The 18897-nt window shown below is 44.7% G+C and overlaps 1 protein-coding gene across 1 annotated transcript in view; it reads right to left on the bottom strand.

Annotated features, from left to right (window-relative positions):
• Positions 1-99: 99 nt before the first annotated feature.
• Positions 100-18897, bottom strand: part of LOC135555484 (golgin subfamily B member 1-like) — a 40234-nt gene continuing 21436 nt past the window's right edge. The window contains 7 exon segments of the mRNA XM_064987961.1: positions 100-12315; positions 12518-12622; positions 12708-12876; positions 13198-13307; positions 14922-15055; positions 15826-15958; positions 16232-16347. Coding sequence (XP_064844033.1) covers positions 190-12315; positions 12518-12622; positions 12708-12876; positions 13198-13307; positions 14922-15055; positions 15826-15958; positions 16232-16347 — 12893 coding nt within the window. The 3' untranslated portion in view covers positions 100-189.

The raw sequence follows: 18897 nt of genomic DNA, 5'->3' as shown, positions 1-18897 counted from the left end.
GGAAGTGCACACACCAAAGCCATGACAGGTAGATTAGCTTTTTGACTGGTCCCCTGCATGCTGTCAGGAAGTGCACACACCAAAGCCATGACCAGCTTTTTGACTGGTCTCCTGCATGCTGTCAGCAAGTTCACACTCACAGCCTAAACCAAAACACAACCAAATGACAACCAAACAGCAAGCTTTGAGTCACAACTGGTGACTTACCAGCCCATCTCTCCCAGTCTGAAGGGCCTGAATACCACTGCTTCTATGGCTATTTGACTCCCCTGTATTGGCGATGTCTACAACCTCTGGACCTAATCCTTGCCTGGACTCGAATGCCCTCTTTGCCCCAGCCAGCTCCTCCATCAGCCGGTCTCGGTCATCTTGGAGGCTGGCCATGGACCTAGAGAAAGCCGATACCTTACTGCTATACGTGTCGTTTTCCAGGGAAACCCGTTGGAGCTGCCCTTCCTTCTCTGACAAGGCCACAGACAGCTCGTCTACCAGTGAAGTGAGCTGGGAGGGAGCATCTTTGCTCTCTAGAGCAGAGAGTTTCTGTACCAGTATGTGTCTCTCTTTGGCCAAGGTGGCCAGCTCCGAGGTCGTGTCGCCTAGATGTCTCTCCACCTTGGTCAAGGCCCCCTGGGTCTCTCGGAGCTCCTCGTCGTATCGGTTCCGGAGGATCTTGAAGTCCTCGATGAGCTGGTCGCGGTCGTTCTGCAAGGCGGCCATGGCTTTACCCAGTGACTCGTTCTGAGACTTCAGGTCCGTGCTTTGGACTCTAGCATCGGACAGCAGCTTCTCAGTTTGCATCAGGTCCCTGGCCAGCTCAGCAACCCTCTGGTCAGCGGTCTCCTTCTCGTTTCTCATCAGTTCGACTTCTTGTTCAAAGGCATCGAGCTCGCTGTTGTACTTGTCCTCTGCCTCTCCCAGTTTCTTCTCAGTCTCACGCTCCAGGAGCTGCAGGCTGCCTTTCCAGTCATCCGCTGCCACTTTCTGAGCAAACAGTTTTTGCTGGAGGTCGTTACATTCCGCAGCTTTGGCTGCCACGGCATGCTGCAAGTCGGCAATCACTTTGCCTTTATTCGTTTCTTGCAATCCCTTATTCAGGGCCAATATGTTAGCTTCCAGATCAGTGACCTGTGTTTGAAGTTTGGAATTCGCAGCTTTTAAGTCATCGCTTGCCTGTCCTTCCCTCTCGAGTTCCAGAAGGGTCTTCCGGTTCTGCTTTTCAGCTGTGGCTTTTTGGTTTTCCAGGTTTTTGATGGCATCTTGCTGCTTCCTGAGCAACTCTTTCAACTGGCTGTCCTTCAAGGACAGGACCTGATTCAAGTCTTCTCTATATCTGATCAGCTGTGCCCTGAGCATGGCATTCTCAGAGTTCAGATCATCCATCTGATGAAGGAGAGTCCTAATCTCGTGTTTAAGGCCCTTGGTTGCACTGAGGTCTCCTTCAGCCGACCCCTCCTTGCCTTGCATTACAGTCTGATTCCTTGCCTCAGACATCCTATATTCTGACATCAAACGCTCTCTCTCTGTCTGCAAGGAGACCATGGAGTTCCTGAATGTTTCCATCTGAGCAGCCATTTTATCCTTTTCCTGAATGGACTTGTCAACTTTCATTTGAAGGGATTTTACTTTGTTCTCCAGCCTTCTGAACTCCTTGTCAGCTTTCTCCCTTTCATAGTACAAGGCAGTTAGTCTGTCCTCATAGCCTTCAACCTGGGCACGGTGATTGGCTTGCAGCTGTTCTAGATACCCAGACATCTGTCCATCTCTGGAGGACAGCAGAGAGGAGATTTCTGCATCTTTGTTCTGCAGTAGTGACTTCAGGTGCAGTGAAATGGCCTCCTGTTTCTCAGAATCAACCTGAAGCATGTCACTGTGAGACTGCGAGAGGAGTAGCTGGGACTCTGTGTCTAAGAGTGTATTTTCCAGCTGTTGGAGATCAAACTCCATTTTAGATGTGGAATCTACACTTCCAGTGAGATGTCTGTTGAGTGCACTCCTATCCTGTTCTAATCTCTCAACCTGGTCACTCAGTTCCTGCAACTGTTGATTCAGGAGCTCCACGGTTTCGTTAAGCTCTCTATTGCTGGCACCCATTATAAACAACTGCCTCTGCTGAGCTGTGGCAGCTACTGTGTAATCACCAAGTGTCCTTTCGAGCCTCGACTTGGTTACCTGCAGTTCAGTCATCTCCTTCTCCTTCACTCGAATGTCTTCAAGGAATCTCGTTATGACGAAGCCCTGTTCTAGAAGCTGGCTGTCCTTCTCATGCAAGGTATTTAGGAACATATCATTCCACTGTTTCACAGCATCGGTACCCTGAGGACTAGAGGACAGGGCTGCTAACTTAGCCAAATTAGTGTCAGCCTCTCTCTTCAGAGTATTCATCTGTAAATCTTGAGAATCTATTTTCCTCTTCAATTCTAAAACTACCTGACTCTCCTTCTCCTTGGAACCCAGAAGTTCCTCTATATGTTGCTGTAAAATTACCTCCCTCTCCATGAAAATACTCTTTTGCTGCTCAGCTACATGCTGTAGTGCTTTAGTTCTCTCCATGACCTGGCATTCTGATTGATTGTTCTTTTCTGATACTACCTCAACCAATTGGTCTTTTTCAGAGCTAATGTTTGTCAAATCTTTCTTTGCCTCATTGAGAAGGTTCTTGTGTGTGGTAAGCTCAGCTTCAAGATGCCTCCTCCCTTCTTCTAGACAAGATATCCTCTCTGTCATTTCCCTCAGCTCCTTCTCCACCTGTTCATGCGCTGACTCTGAAGCCTTCAGAGACCTTTCTAGGTCTAAAATCAGCTCCTGGTATTTGATGGAGTCATGTTGCAAATGATTGATTTCATGATGCTTTTCTTTCAGCAGTTCCTGTAGCTCCTTCTTTATATTTCTGGAGCCCTCATTGCCTCTCTGGAACATTTTGAGTTTCTCCTCAAACTCCTTAACCAACTTCAGCTGCTGTTCCTCCTTCTCCTGGCAAACCTGAGTAGCCTTCTCTTTGCTCTCAGTCAATTGAGAGGAGAGCTGTGTGTTCTGGGCTTGGAGAACATTGACTGTCTCTGTCAGTTCATCAATTCTTTCAGCGTTTTTGAGGATCACTATCTCCAAATATTCATTCTCATTTTTTACTTTGTCCGAGATCTCTTGGACATTTTCAAGCTCCTCTTGTAATATAGACTTGTCGTCCTCCAAGATCCTGACCTTCTCATTTAGGCTGGTGGTCTCTTGGCTGTGTCTGTTGATCATTTCTTGGAGCTCTGAGATTGCATCGTCTTTTTCTCCCAATTCCTTTTCATGCTTATTCTGCATTTGTTTAAGTCTTTCAGAGAGAGTTTCTTTCTCCTTTTGCATTAATTTATTGATTTCCTGTTGGGAAGCAAGTTCTGTCTTCTGTGACTCAATCTGGGCAGTCAGTGAATTATTCAAAATGAGTGCATCATCTAGTTTAAGCTGCATGTTTTGCTCACATGCTTTTGATTCGGTGGGCCACTTTTCTAATGAGCAGGTTGCTTCTTTGAGTGCCTCTGCCAGACTGTCATTGTTGAGCTGAATCTCTGTTAGCTTCCTTCTGAGTGCTTCTGAGGACTCTACAAGGCTGTGGATCTCTGCTTCCAAGTGGTTGTTTTTAATAGTCAACTCTTCAACTGTGGCTTTCTGCTTATCATCAAACTCTAGCAAGTCTATTCTGATTTGTTTATTCTCCTCCTCCAGCTCTTCCATTTTCAGCTGCTTCGCCTTAGTAAACTTTCTCATCTTCTCATTAATTTTCTCATTTTCATCCTCCATCTCCCCAACTTGTTTCTCCAGATTCTCCCTTTCAGCTTCAGATTTGTGTGCTTTAACGAGCGCTTCTTGTCTCTCTCTTCTTGCCCCCTCCAATAGTTGTCTCATCTTGTCCATTTCGCTACTGACATTCTCGTACGCTTGTAAAAGTGACTCATACTCCTGTTTCAGCTCTGTGTGCTTGGATTTCCACTCCGACAACTCATCCGTCTGCGAGTCTTTCAGGGACTCAAGCTGACACGAAAATGCCTGTTTCTGTTGGGTGATATTTTCTATGGTGAGTTTGAGGCTTTCACAGGCTGCAGATAAATTGTGATTATCATTGAGGATGCAATCAACCTCGGCAATGAGCTTCTCTTTCTCCCTGCTCAGGGATGATACAGAACTCTCCAGGTCCTCTTTTTGTTGTTTCAACTTGGCAACAGACATTTCCAGTACAGTGGATGATGCCCCAATTTCTTCATTTTTAGCTGAGAGTATACGCATTTGTTCCTTCAGAGAGCTATTATCTTTCAAGATTTCTTTCCTGGAAACTAAGGCTGCTTGAAGCTTCCTGGTGAGAAGTGCTGTTTTGCTTTGGTTGCCCTGATCCTTTGTTTTGCTGGCATCTTCTTGAGACCTCTGCTGAAGCTCATCAACTTCAGTCCTCATCTTTTCCATGGCAACTTCGTGAAGGTGAATCTGCCGCTGCAGTTGCTGTTCCAAGGCAGCAATAAGCTCTTCCTTTTCCGTGGCCAGAGACTGAGAAATCACCAGGGCATCATCTCTTTCCTTGAGACTCATCTCATGTTCTTCAGGGGATATCTTATTAAGATACTGGACCTCCTTCCCAATTACCCCAATCTGTTCAGAGGATTTATCCTGCAAACCAGGTATCTTTTGAAGAAGCTCCTCATGTACTTTTCCAGCTTCCTTTAGCTGAGCATCCAGCATGGCAACTTCACAGTTTAATTGTTCTATGACCATGAAGGCGCTTTCTTTTTCCTGCTGTAGTGATTCCATGTGCAGCTTATGACTTTCCATTTCAGCCTGGGACTCTGCAGAATGGGACTGTGCTTTTTCCAGCTCCACTTTTAGCTGTTCCTTTTCTTCATCGAGTTGCTGTTGAGTTTCAGCCCAAGTGTTTTGGAGGATTTGAAGTTCAGACGATTGCTGGGCGATGGTAGTGAGTGCATTCTCCAGCTCTCCTTTCATTCGATCCCTGTCCTCTATTAGTTCTTTGGTTTCACTTATAAATTTGTGCGACTGGGATTCTTTCTCACCAACAAGTGCTTCTAAGGTGTGTTTTAGCTCCTCCACTGTGGCTTGTAATGGGCCCAACTGGTTCTGCAGCACCAGGTGGTCATCTACCATAGTTTGTTTTTCCTGCTGGTGCTGCTGCTCGGCTATCTCCACTGCTTGTTGCTGTCTTGCGAGTTCTTCCATCTTCTCCTTTATCTCTGCATGGGCTTTTTCAAGTTGACTTTCTGTGCAGCTCATTCTCTCAGATAATGCTTTGGACTTCTGTTCCAGTGCTATGAGAACCTTGTCCTTATTTGCCAACTCAGAGGACATGCTTTCCAGTTTGAAGTGAAGGGTTTCTAGCTCTGCTTGATATGAGGCATGGACTTGACTCTCCCTCTCTGATAGGGATATGTTGAGGTCTTGAAGAGTTTTATCCCGTTCCTGTACAAGCAGTCTTAGGGTCTCCAATTCACCTAGCTGAGAGACTGAGGCCTGACTGATTTCTTCAAATGTCTTGACCTTCTGGTCGTAACTTAACTGGACAGCATTAAGGTCATTGGTCTGCTGACAGTGTTGTTCCAAGAGTGCTTTATAATCATCTTTTAATTCTGAAAGCTCTTGGGTGTACTTTTTCTCACTTTCTTGAGACTTCCTTATAGTCTCTTTTCGTGCTAGTAAAGCAGCTTGAGCCTTTTTCTGCATCATTGCCTTTTCTTGCTTCACCTTCGTTAACTCGTTTTCAATGTCAACAGCTGTAGCACTGGAGCTTGACATGTCCTCCTTCAAACTCTCCTCGCTCTTTCTCATATCCTCTTGAAGCTTCTCTAACCTCAGCATCATACCACTTCTCTCCTGTTCAAAAGCCTCGTCTTTCTCAGAGATGATGGAATTAAGTTGATCAACGATGATGCTCTTTTCATTGAGATTATGCAGAGCTGTTGTCAAACTTGCTTCTTGTTCATCTAGTTTGGCTTGCAAAGTTTGCATATTTATTTCAAAATGTTCTACAAGACTGTCTCGCACTGTTAAGACCTTGGCCAGTTCTAGGAGTTCACCCTCTTTCTGATTAACTTGCCGTTTAACATCTGCAACAATGTCTTCATGCTCTTTTGTAGTAGCTTGAGCTTGTAAAGTAAGTTCTTGCAACCTATCCTGTAAGCCTGAAATCTCAATTCCTTTATTCACATTCTGCTCTAGTTGATGTTCATGCTCCTCTAGCTTCTTCAATAGTTCTTTCCTTACAACCAGAGCAGCTTGGAGCTTCTTTTTCATGACCTCTTTTTCTTTGGTTAACTTAGTGAGCTGAGTGTTGAGATGATCCTTTTCCTTAACCAAATCTCCATTCTCCAAATCCTTGGTCTCAAGTTCACTTTGAGAGCGTGACAGATGAGCTTTGCTCTCTTCTAGTTGCAAGAACATATGTTCAAGCTGTTTCATAGAGCTACTTTGTGCATTTTCCAAGCTTTCCAGCTGCGAGAGGAAATTACTATTTTCCTCTGCGTATTTCATTCTTTCGTTTGAGGCGGATTCAATTACCTGTGCTACTGAAGCATCTTTCTCCATCAACTGTTGACTGAGACCTGCTAGCAATTCCTTCTGGTGACTTATTTGGATGGTCATGCAGCTGACCTTCTCATCTTTCATTTGGATGTCACTAAGTAGAGCTGTCTGTTTAATACCTGCCTCTCTCAGATTTTCAGTCTCAGTTTGGAGCTGTGCATGAAGGTGCTGTATATTTTCTTGAAATAAAACATTCTGTTGATTCTTACCTTGATAGCACATTTCTTTATCGTTAAGGGTACACTCTGTCCGTTTCAACAATTCCGAAACTTCATTTAATTCACCCCTCAAAGAATCTACCTCACACTGATGTCTTTCTCTCAACTGTTTGAGCATAGTCTGTAGGGAGACATTTTCCTCCTCTAAAGCAACTAATCTATCAGACATGGTTAGTGACAATACAGACAAATCTTTGTCAGAACACTCTTTGCTGACCTCTAATTGTCTTAACTCACTTTCCATATCTTGAAGAGCCTGCCTCAATTCAATATTATGCTCCTCTTTTTCCTTAACAGATACTAAGATGTTTTCAGTCTGAACCCTGGATGTGGATGCCTCTACCTCTTTCGCTTTAAGCAGATCTGAACCCTGTCTAATTGCCGTTGCTGCCTCTGCCAACTTTTCATGCAAACTATCTAGGTCTTGTTTCAATGCTTGAACTTTAAAATCTTTTGACTTAATTTCATTTTCAACACTTTTCAACTGCTCCGCAATGAGATATTTATCCTGCTTCTCTCTATCCAGGACCGATAGCCACTCCTTCTCAGAGTCCTGAAGAGTTTGCCCTATCTTTTGAATGTCTGATTTCAATCCGGTGATTTCTTCACCTTTGACACTAACCTCAACCTGTAGTCTTTCCTTCTCAGCCACCATTTTCTCCATGACTTCATTCATGCTGCTGGATTGCTGCTGCTTTTGGAGATACAACTGCTCCTGCATTGTTTGTATCTGGCTGCTGTAGCTCTTGCCGTGTTCATCTCTCTCAATTATGAGTTTCTGAACTTCTTGCTGCAGACGTTCTTTTTCACTGATTGCTGCATCCAGCCGCTGTTGATTTTCTTGCTTTGACAGAGCTATCTCCTCTCTTAGCTTCTTATTTTGCTCTTCTAGTTTCTGCATTTCTGACACTACTTGCTCTGCCTGTTTCACCTGGGCTGTGTACTGACTGTTAATGGCATGAAGAGACATCTCTCTCTGCTCAAGATTTTCTGTCAGTGCGTTTACCTGAGCAGCCACATGCAAATACTGAGATTTTAGTCTCTCAATTTCGACAGTGAATGTTGAGGTGCTCCTTTGATGGGTAGCAAGGGCGTCTTCCTTTTGTTTTGAAAGGTCGACATTCAGTGTTTGGATTTGCCGAAGGTCTTGACGTAGCAAGGAAGACTCATTCCTCAGCACCTCTATGGTGCATTCTGCTGCCTGAACTGTGCTGTTGCTTTCACTGAGGGACTTGTTAAGACTGGACATCTCCTCGGCCCTTTGAGAAAGCATCGTCCGAGCTTCCTGGAGCTCCTCTAAATGAGTAGCATACTTCTCCTGAAGATTTACAAAGGCACTTTGGTTCTCCTCGGCCGACTGGCTGAGGCTTGCAGACTTAGTGGAGAGTTCCTGAATCTGATCCTGCAGTTGTGACACCAACTCTGTGCTCTCCATGAACTGGGTTTTGAAGAGGGCTGCTTCATCTGCCCTTCTCTGCAGCTCCTGAAGGGCCTTTGACTGGTCCATAACGGCAGTCTCTCTTTCCTCTAAGGCTTGTTGAAGTTGTGCCACTTCAGAGGACTGGGCACTGAGGCTACTATTGAGCTTTGAAACAGACTCTTGGAGATGTGAAAGCTGCTCTTTTAAGCACTCACATTCTGCCTCTTTGGTATTGAGCTTTAAAACGGACTCTTGGAGGTACGAAACCTGCTCTTTTAAGCGCTCACATTCTGTATCTTTGGTTTTGAGTTTTGAATTTAGGCTTTCGCTAACAGCTGAGGAGGTGCTTTGGGCCTCAAGGATGAACTTGACTTTCTCTTTCAGGGTCTCTTTTAACAGGGATGACTCAGAGGTCAGGCTGTCAACTTGACCTCTGAGCTGTGTGGTGGAATCCTCCAGCTCTGAAACATATGTCCTTAAACTCACATAATCATCAACTTTCTGCTTAAGCTGTGCCTCTTGTTCTTCAAGCCTCCCACTGAGCTGATTACTCTGTTCCACCGCATTACGCAGATCACCCTGAAGCTGTTTCATTGTTTCCGCACTTGAATTCAGCTGGGTTTTGAAATCCTCAGATTCTAAGGTAAACTTCTCTCTGAGCAGACTCAGCCGTTTCTCCGCCTCATGCAGCGAAACATCTTTGTCTTGAAGGCTTTTCTGAAGACTCTGAGCTTGTGTCTGCAGCTCAGTGATGGCCTGGCTCATCTGACCCTCACCCTCTACTGACTTAGTTTGTAACTGCTTAATAAACATTTCCTGCTGTTTTAGGGACTCACCTCTCTGCTGCAAATTCAAACCTAAGCTATCCCTGTCCGAGCAGGCTGCTGTCAGTTGCTTTGTTAAATTAGACACATAACTGTCCCTGTTAGAAATCTCTGCCTTGAGAACTGAAATCTCTTCAAGTTTCTTGGATGCCTCTGTGAAAGAGTTTTTGAGTTCGGTTTTTAGTCTGACATTCTGTTCATTCAATGCTTGGATGTTGTCCCTAAGATCTAATATCTCAGTTTGCCTCTGTTCCATCTCTTCCCTTAGCTTCTTGTTTTCTGCTGAGTGGTTCTCCAGAGTGGTCTTCAGCTCTGCATTTTCAGACTCCAACTTCGCACGGCTCTCGTTTATGACACCAAGCTGACTGCTTAGTGACTTTAATGACTCGTTCCTCTGGTTCAGCTCGTCTTTGTGGTTTTCACAGTCCTGTGTCATTTGTCTGAAGGTCTCTTCTTTTTCTTCCAGATGCTGAGTCAGTTGTGAGCATTGCCCTTCAAGTGATTTAGTCTCGCCCTGCAGTTGATTAAGTTTATTCTGTAAAGAGCTCCACTCCTCTGCTTTCTGCTGCAACATGGTGTCTTTCTCTGATAGCCCAGATTTCAGTGCGGTCCCCTGCTCCTGTAATGAAGCCAATGTCTCCTGGAGTTGCGACAACTCTCTCTGCTGGGCCTCTAATTGTGAGTTTTGATTTTTGATAGTCTTCTCTTTTTCGGTTATGTTGTTGTTCAGTTGATCAAGTTGGGTGTTCAAGCTGTCAACTTGGTATTGTGAATGTGCAAGTGCCTCTTCACTCCCTCTAAGCAATTTGGTGAGATTAGTCCATTTATTTGTTTTGTCCAGCAAACTCTCTGAAACGGTCTGTTTGTTTTGCTCGAGGACGTTGTTGAGTTCCTCTACTGCTACACTGAGCTCCTTTTTGTCTTTCAGTAGCCCTTCAATCATTTTGCAGTTTTCTGAATGTTGCATTTCAAAATTGGAAAGTTTATCTTGAAGTAAGTTCTTCTCCTTGCTTAATTCAGAAATGGACTCTGACTGTACAGCTAATTCCTGTTGCAGTGTCTGCTTCTCCTCTGTCAAACTGTTCAGTTGTGAGCACAGGTTTGTGTTCTGCTCAAGAGTCACATTTACCCTTCTATCAAGCTCAGATGCAACGTGCATTTGCTGGGCAAGTTCCTTATCTCTGATCTCATAAGCAGCTCGGAGTTGTTGGTTTTGCTCACTCAGTGCCTGGATGTGACTGTGGAGGCCAACCACCTCAGCTTGCCTCTGTTCCATCTCATCCCTCAGCTTGTTGTTTTCTGCTCCGTGGTTCTCCAGAGTAGTTTTCAGCTCTGTATTTTCAGACTCCAACTTCGCACTGCTCTCGTTCATGACACCAAGCTGACTGCTTAGTGACTTCAATGACTCATTCCTCTTGTTAAGCTCGGCTTTGTGGTTTTCACAGTCCTGCGTCATTTGTCTGAAGGTCTCTTCTTTTTCTTCCAGACACTGGGTCAGTTGTGAGCATTGTCCTTTAAGTGATTTAGTCTCACCCTGTAGCTTGGATAGAAGCTTTTTCTGCTGCCCAAGTTTATTCTGTAAAGAGCTACACTCATCTGATTTCTGCTGCAATACGGTGTTTTTCTCCATGAGCCCAGTTTTCAGGGCAGTCTCCTGCTCCTGCAGTAAATACATTGTTTCCTGGAGTTGCGACAGCTGGCTCTGCTGTGCCTCTACTTGTGAGTTTTGATCAGTGACAAACTTGTCTTTTTCAGCAATGTTGTGATGGAACTGATCCACTTGAGTGTTCAAACTGTCAATTTGCACCTGTAAACGGGCAACTGTCTCCTCCCTTTCCCTGAGTGTTTTAGTTAGAAGACTACATTCATTTGTTTTCTCAAATAGACTCTCGGAAATGGACTGTTTATTTTGCTCCAGGACCCTGTTCAGTTCATTGGCTCTAACACTCAGCTCCTCCTTGTCTTTCAGAAGCCCTTCAATGACTTTTCTGTTTTCTGAATGCTGTGTTTCAAAGTCAGAGACTTTGTTTCTCAGAGATTCCCTTTCATCTGTCATCTCTGAAATGGATTTCTGCTTTCCAGCTACATCCTGTTGCAACCTCTGATTCTCCTCTGTGAGGCCATTCTTTTGAGAGTTCAAACTGCTGTTAAGTTCAAGAGCTGCCGTAGATTTTTTATTAAGCTCATCTACAAGCTGCTTTTGAGACTTAAGTTCAACTGCCTTCTCCTTCAGGTCAGCTTGCAGTTGTTGTTTTTCAGTCTTCATGTTTTTCAAGAGCTTCTTCATATTTGAGATATTTTCCAATTTAACCTGCAGGTCTTTCGCCAACTTCTCCTTTTCAGAATCTCTGACTTGCAGTTCTGTGTTAAATTTCTGTTGCTCTACTTCAGCCTCTTCCTGGATGGCCCTGAGTTTTTCCTCAAGAGAGGATATTGTCTCCAGTTTTTCTTGCATCTCTTTTTTCAACTGTACCTGACACTCTGTCTGCTTCTCTAGCTGGTTGGACAGGGTCCTAAGGTCATCATTGTGTTTGGACACCTCTGCGTTAAGCTTGTTCCGTTCCTCCTTGACCGATTTGAGTTCTTTCTCATACGTCTGCTCCTTGTCCTGGAGCTGGTCTTTCAGTGTCTTGCTGGATGTACTTGCTTCCCGCAACTGAGAGATGAGACCCTCAGACTCCTGTAGTTTCTGGGAAGCAACAGTCACATGCTCCTTCAGTGAAGAGATCTGAGTTTCGCACTCCAAGAGATGATTACGATGGCCCACGTTGTGCTGCTGGATCTCCCCTCGAAGTTCCAGGATGGTCCGCTTGTCCTCTTCCACTTGCTTCCTCAGCTCCTCCACCTCTACTGTCCTCGACTCCTTCTCCTCTTTGGCCTTGATCAGCTCAGTCTCTGCATCCTTCAGCTGTTCCACCAGCTCTGCCGTCCTGGTGTACAGAGCCTGCTGGTCCGAGTTCTGAGAGTCTTTGATGATCTCTGCCTCCCGCTCCGATTTAGTGAGGGCGGTCTCGATGCGAACCAGGTCCTCCTCCTTGTGCTGGATCTCCTGCTTCAGCACCATGATCTGCTCTGCGTACTCCGCCATGTTGCCCGAGAGGGCTAAGATCTCCTTGTCCTTGTCTGAGAGGACATCTCTGAGGTTATCAATCTCCCGTTCACAGCTTTGAAGGTTGTGGATCAGCTGAGACCTTTCTTCCAGATGGGTGGTGTTCAACTTGTCCAGTTCATCGTTTGTCTGATCCAGGTCATTTTGAAGAGTCTTTATTGTGGCCTCTTGTTTCTGTGTCTATGGGTTTGGAAAAAATACAAATATGTTACTTGAGGAAGAAATCTCCTAAAGTACTGTCAATATCACTGCCATTTAATGAGTGTGAAGGTAATAGTTCGCCTAAATATTAAATCTGAGATAAACATGCCTTCAGGTTTCTTATATGCAAAAACTTCATCACAGTAATTAAGCCATGGTAGTCATATCCCGAAAACCTTACCTTATCTTTAAGCACACTCAGCTTATGTGTGAGATCTGCAACCGATGTCTTCAGTTCTGAACACTGTTTTACAAAGGTACTGCATTTTGTGGAGACTTCAGTGAGCTAAAAGAAGAAAAGAAGGTGTCATGACTTACTATAAAACAGATTTGACTATTAATTGATCGCAAAAACAGGCTACTGTACTTACATTGTTCTCAGATTGAAGCAGCTTGTCGGCGACCTCTTTGTGCTGCGCCTCCTTTTCCATTAAAGAATCTCGGAGGCTGTCGATGAGCTCCAGTTTCTCAGAGGTCTTGACTAATGTGTTCTCCTTCTCTATAAGGGAGGTTTCGAGACACTCTTGGGTGTCACTCAGTCTAAAAGGCATCAAAGAGAAAGGAGATGTTTTAAAGGTTACAAATGAGGACATGGTGATAATCTTACATTCTCCAATGCAAAATAGCACAAACACATGATCATCATCAGTGCACAACTTTACCCATACTTGATGGTATTTGTTTATTAGTAACTTGCATATGACTGCAGTTAGATGCATGGAGCCAAACCTTTCAGTACAAAAACCTTACATTCCTTTTCCCCTTAAATGATTAACTGGCACTGGATACAAATTTGAGAAATGAACCGGTTTACCAGTTGTGTGTGTGACCTGTGACCTTTTTTGAATTGTGTGGGGTTACCCTTTGAGCTGCTCGTTGAGGCTGGTGACCAGGAGATGGTGTTTCTCTGCATCCCTGCTCTGCTGGCTCCGAAGGCTGGCCAGCTGACCCTGTAGTCTCTCGGACTCGTTCTGTGGGGAGGAGAGGGAAGGTTTGGAACATGGTTTGCAGAAAAGCTCAGAGTAAAGCCGGTAGGAAGCTCACTCCATCTCACTGCACACATATTGACCCAAAATACTACTCTCTTTCTTCTATGTACAGTGTTAGGGTTAGTCCAAACAACACAGCATAAAAGGAACATTTCAGCTTTCAGGACATTTTGGCTTAGTATCTTTTCTATGATCTATTTTGCTTTTCTTAGGGTAAAAAAAATGCTTTGAACTTGGCATGATTAGAATTGTTATATACTTTTGTATGCTCATTATATGATGGTTGAAGAATTAACCAACCAAGTGAGTTTGTTCTCCACACCGAGTTAATTTGTGGCCAAAATATGCTCAACATAGCACTCACTTATTAGAAGACTGATCGCAAGCCGTGAACACAGAACAAACAAGCCAAAACAAACAAGCCAAAGGATGAGCCTTCACCGCCGGAGGTGCTCTCTCTAGCGCACACAAACACTAACACACCTGGGAAACACAAAATGGACGCCTTTCTTCATCTACATCAAACGTCACCTGTGTTAGAGGGGTCTGTTACAAAATCCTCGTCCTCGGGAGGAAACATGCAATGAACTGAATAGTACAAATTAATTCAGTAAAAAGTCAATCCAAAAGCAAAGACAAAACAAACTCCCAAACACAAAGGAGAACTTATAAGATGCAAAATGTTGATAATGGGAGCAGCTGACAAAGTTACAATATACTGGGTTAGATTTCCACTACCTCAGGAACTGGCACAGGTAAGTAAACCCCAGTTTACAGGTAAGTAAACCCCAAAGTCAGTTATGTGCTTCTTTTTATTAACAGACCAGGAGGTATAGGAGGGTATAAGAGGGTAATCTATGGGGAGTGGTATGGAAGTGTGAGAGAGGAGAACGAAAGGTCCCTTAAGTCAGTGGTTCCTAAACAGAGGGGTTCCTAAACTGTGGGGTCCACCCCCAACATTTTTTTATTTTTATATATTATTTTTAGGGAACTCAGTCCGGCTATCAACTTACTCTTGAAAGTTGTAATTATAGAATGGACAAGGGGACATTTCGAATTGGGTAGTAAATTATCAGTAATTCCTCTTGTCATGTCGGTCATTGTATACCTTAGAGATCTATTTATAACTTGTCAGAAATGTCCAGATCAACTAGCAAATGTCAGCTAACTTTTTTTTGCTAGGCGTTTTAGCACAGATTTTGTAGTAATGTTCGAGTCACTCAAATATTACATGAATACACATTAGACATGGCAGAATGTATATAACTGCAAGTAAATTAGCTTTAAAATTGCAACATTTTCTCTACAACCCATGACCGAATGTGTAGAATTTCAGGAAATAAGCTTTAAACCTGCAAAATGTATGAGCTGTTTGTGTCATGAACAGTGCTTGTGCCAATGGAAACAGACGTGGGATGTTCCCCCAATGCTGGAACGGGGGCCTGAGTGAAAAAGTTTAGGAACCCCTGCTTTAAGTGTCTTTATGGAGGCTATCTTGGTACAGTGTGGCATTCTGCAAGGTGCATGTGGTTCTGATAGCTCTACAAGGCGTGAGATATCAGTGTCCAACCAGGTCTGTGAGACGTGAGAGTTTACCTGTAGGGACTCGATGCGAGCCTGCAGCTGCAGCCGGTCCTCAAGGTCCTGACAGCGGTCCTCCAGTCCTAGGATCTGTTCCTGCAGCTGGTTCCTCTCCAGCTCCAACTCCTCCACTACCGACCGCAGGCCACCTGCAAGGGCAGTCGCATAGACAAGAAAGAGAAAAATCAACTCAATGGTTGAGAAATCTGGTAGTTATCTATCATGATCGACAATAGTTAGCGACAATGGATGCAAATTGTAATCATAGAAACAGCCCTTTATACAGTCACAACTGAAACATTTCCATGCAAACATATTGTTGTGATGGACTACAATGTTTATGATAGTTGGCCTGCTACTTGCCCCATGCAAGGTCACCGGTTTTTGGACATTGATTTATATTTTTTGTCCCATTAAAAACCATGAACCTTTCAACACAGTGAATGTGTCAAACACAAGGAGAGATAAGAGGGAAAAGAAGAACAGACAGGGCATGCCAAACACTTACCACAGACGGGGAAACTCTCCACCTAAATTCATATGAACTGACAAGAGTTCAATGCATTCGCCATGGACCAACATCGTAGCGAGCCAAATACTAGCCAGTTCAACCAGCATGCACATGTTCAAATAATAACCACCTCAACTTGTGATGAGAACACAAAAGCCCACAGATGAGTCAACCTTAGGGAATGTATCCACTCTGGGGTTGAATGTGTTAGACTGGAGGGAGAACAAACACCCACATGTAAAACCCCCAAAACGGCAGAGGAGTGTTAGGCCTACGTTGACAGAATGACAAAAAAACAACCCAAATGACTACAACATCTCAAGCTCCCAAAATGGTGGTGGCTGGGTGACAAATGCACAAAAAGCGACAACGTGCATGCCAGCGTAAACTGTCTAGTGGGTCTCACACCTGTGTTGGGGGAAGTGTACTCAGGCCACCAACCTCCCATGTTCTCCCCCTCCTCCATCGGGGTGGTGCTCTCAGATCCGCCACTGTGTGGGTCCTGGTGGAACGCCTGCTTGCCATCAAACTCAAAGTCCTCCTGCGTGGGGGTGGGGTGACAATACTCATTTTAGTCTAGTGACTGAAGTACATTTTGTCTGGGATGTTAGAGGACAGCGTACCAATCTAACGTCAGACAGAACTACAGTAACATTTCATCTCCCTTGTTATACTGATCATCTACAGGTATCCTTGCTGGCCGTGACCATGTGACCACACTCTCAGAGTTATTATTATTGCTGTCTTATTCCTTCCCAGCTCTGAACTCACCTCCCCTCCATCATTCATTCTCCCTCTCCCTTTTACTCCGTACCTGCAGGCTGTGTTGGTGGGCGGTGCCTCCCATTTTCTTGCCGCCCCTATGTAGCCCTGTGAGACCCCGGGCCTGCACCAGCTCCTCCTCCAACTCCTGCTGCCGGCTGGCCAGCACTGGATCGGAGCAGCCGGGAAAGAACCAGTCATCCTCAATCAGTTTTGTGCCACAGGGGAGGGGAGGGAGCGATGAGGGGGAGGTTTTGGGTTACAGAGTTGAACCCCAGAGATGCATTACAGGAGGGGGAAGAGAGATGGAGGTAGAGAGATGGAGATGGAGAGATGGAGATGGAGAGATAGAGGATGGTTTAAGAAAGACAGATGATACAGGGAGTGAGACAGAGATAATGGATAAGGAGAGACGAGTGAGAGAGGGTGAAAGACAAGTGGGAAAGACTGCAAAAAGGTACGCTCACCCAATGGATGAACACACAACAGCAGCATTGCACACAAGGAGACGTGCAGACTCACTCCAGAGAGGAGAGAAAGAGAGCACTCCAGACTCCTATGAGCGTGTGTTCTTTACATACGTGTGTGTGTGTGTGTGTGTGTGTGTGTGTGTGTGTGTGTGTGTGTGTATTGCGTGGCTGTGTAGACTTTCCTAAAAGCAGAGTTTCTGGTCAAAGCCATGCACAACTAATAGGGAGGGAGACAGGCTGCAACCAAACACGAGGAGGATGGAAGGAGGGCGGCTGCAATGTCTTTACGGCTCAAGGAGACTGTACTGCAACAACATTTTCAATGGTGATTTGGCATACTGGAAGCAGGGAGGTCACATCCATTCGACTGAAAGCTGCCCACATTGTGATTGGACTGTGATCAGTGGTCACTACATTTTTAATTATCAGTGGTCACTAGTCAGTGATTGGACCATCAAGGGGAAGGGGTAGCAATCACATTTATGTCAAAGTGATCAATCAGGGCCAACAATTTGCACAAAACTCATTCCCATCGGTTTTGTGATATCAGGTAGATGTGGGAGGGGTGGGGGAGGACTAGCTAAAAGCAAAGAGTGACAGAGAAAGGGGTTTCACTGGGTGACAGAGAGAAGGGTTTCACTGGGTGACAGAGAGAAGGGTTTCACTGGGTGACAGAGAGAAGGGTTTCATTGGGTGACAGAGAGAAGCGTTTCACTGGGTGACAGAGAGAAGGGTTTCACTGGGTGACAGAGAGAAGGGTTTCACTGGGTGACAGAGAGAAGGGTTTCACTGGGTGACAGAGAAAAGGGTTTCATTGGGTGACAGAGAGAAGGGTTTCATTGGGTGAGGATTGCAGATGTGGTAGTGCAAAGTGGTCAATGTAGCCAAGCGAATAAAATAAAAAAGTCATTTATTTTCAATGAGAACTCTTTAGACTCTTGAATTCCAAGGAATCTCCTTTAACAAAATGAACTTATGGAATTGACTCCATATAATTGATTAAGTGATGAGCAATCATTGAATGGACATGACAATATTTCATTGACAGTCAGTTGTTGTTTAGATGTTAAGATGAGCTCCAGAAACCAAGTTTGAGTAGGAATGCACCAATCAGATATTGCAACAGTTAGCTACTTCAGCAACTAAAAGCAGCAAGGGTGGCAGCGTTACACAGGCAAATGACAACAATGAGGTTAGCAAGCGTTAGTAAAGATGGATAGATGATTGGAGAGGACAAAAGTGTTGAAAAACAGCACCACTTGCAGTGTGTGAGTGCGCGCGCGTGTGTGTGTGTGTTAGAAGATATAAAACTCAAGCTCTGATGTCAGTATATTATATAATTCCACTCCACATCATCTGTCAAGTAACTATGCTCACAATGACATCACAACTCTAGCCTAGAATTTTCACTTTAGTGTTATTAGTGGTTTAGATATTGCCTAATTTTTCTATAAATGAAACAATAAGGATATTTCACAATTCTATTAGAGGAGAGTCTTCTAGGGCTCTTTTGATTGGTTTATTAATTCTTTATAAACAAGATCATTGGTTTCTCTCTTTTTTATAAAGAAGATCATTGGTTTATTTATTTCTTCCATACAAGCTCCGCCCTCAGTTAGTCCTAATTCCAGTGTTAGCGTTAGCCTTCCCACCACCATTGAAGTATTGTCATTTTGTTGTGTTAATATGTTTTGCAGATCAGTTCAAGGACAGTGTCATTATGAAGTCAACGGAGTCCAAAAGTGGCAGGGAAAGTTGGGGGAGGGAGAGACGGAAGGAAGAGAGAGGGAGGGGAGTGGGGGAAAGTGGGAGTGGGAGGAAGGAAACTTCAAAAGAGAGGGAGATACTGAAAGAAAGAAACACTACATGGAGGAAGAGGGACTAATAGAAAGCACAGGCCTCCACTGTACTGCCTCCAGTTTACCCGGAGGAGGTGAAAAGGATCCTGGGAAACTGAGGACAGTACAGTGGGCACAGGCTTTTGCTGAGGGGGATGGGCCTGCATGCACAAAACTGATGGGAAACAGGTTCTTGTTGGCTGCCCCCATCCCAGGAGCAGGGAGTGGAGGAGGAGGGGGAGGACATGGGGTAGCGGTTGGGGGGGCGCAGAGCCAGAACGAAAAGCTCGCCGGGGACGGATGGTTGGAGGGAAAAAAATGAAACAAAAAATAAACATGCTCAGTCGTACAGTGAGGGGCTCTCAAACAACAACAGAAGACATTGAACTGTAACAGATAACTTCTCTACA

The sequence above is a fragment of the Oncorhynchus masou genome, chromosome 2 (genome assembly GCF_036934945.1).
Source record: "Oncorhynchus masou masou isolate Uvic2021 chromosome 2, UVic_Omas_1.1, whole genome shotgun sequence".
Classification (NCBI taxonomy): Eukaryota; Metazoa; Chordata; class Actinopteri; order Salmoniformes; family Salmonidae; genus Oncorhynchus; species Oncorhynchus masou.
This window is presented reverse-complemented; position numbering and strand designations above follow the sequence as displayed.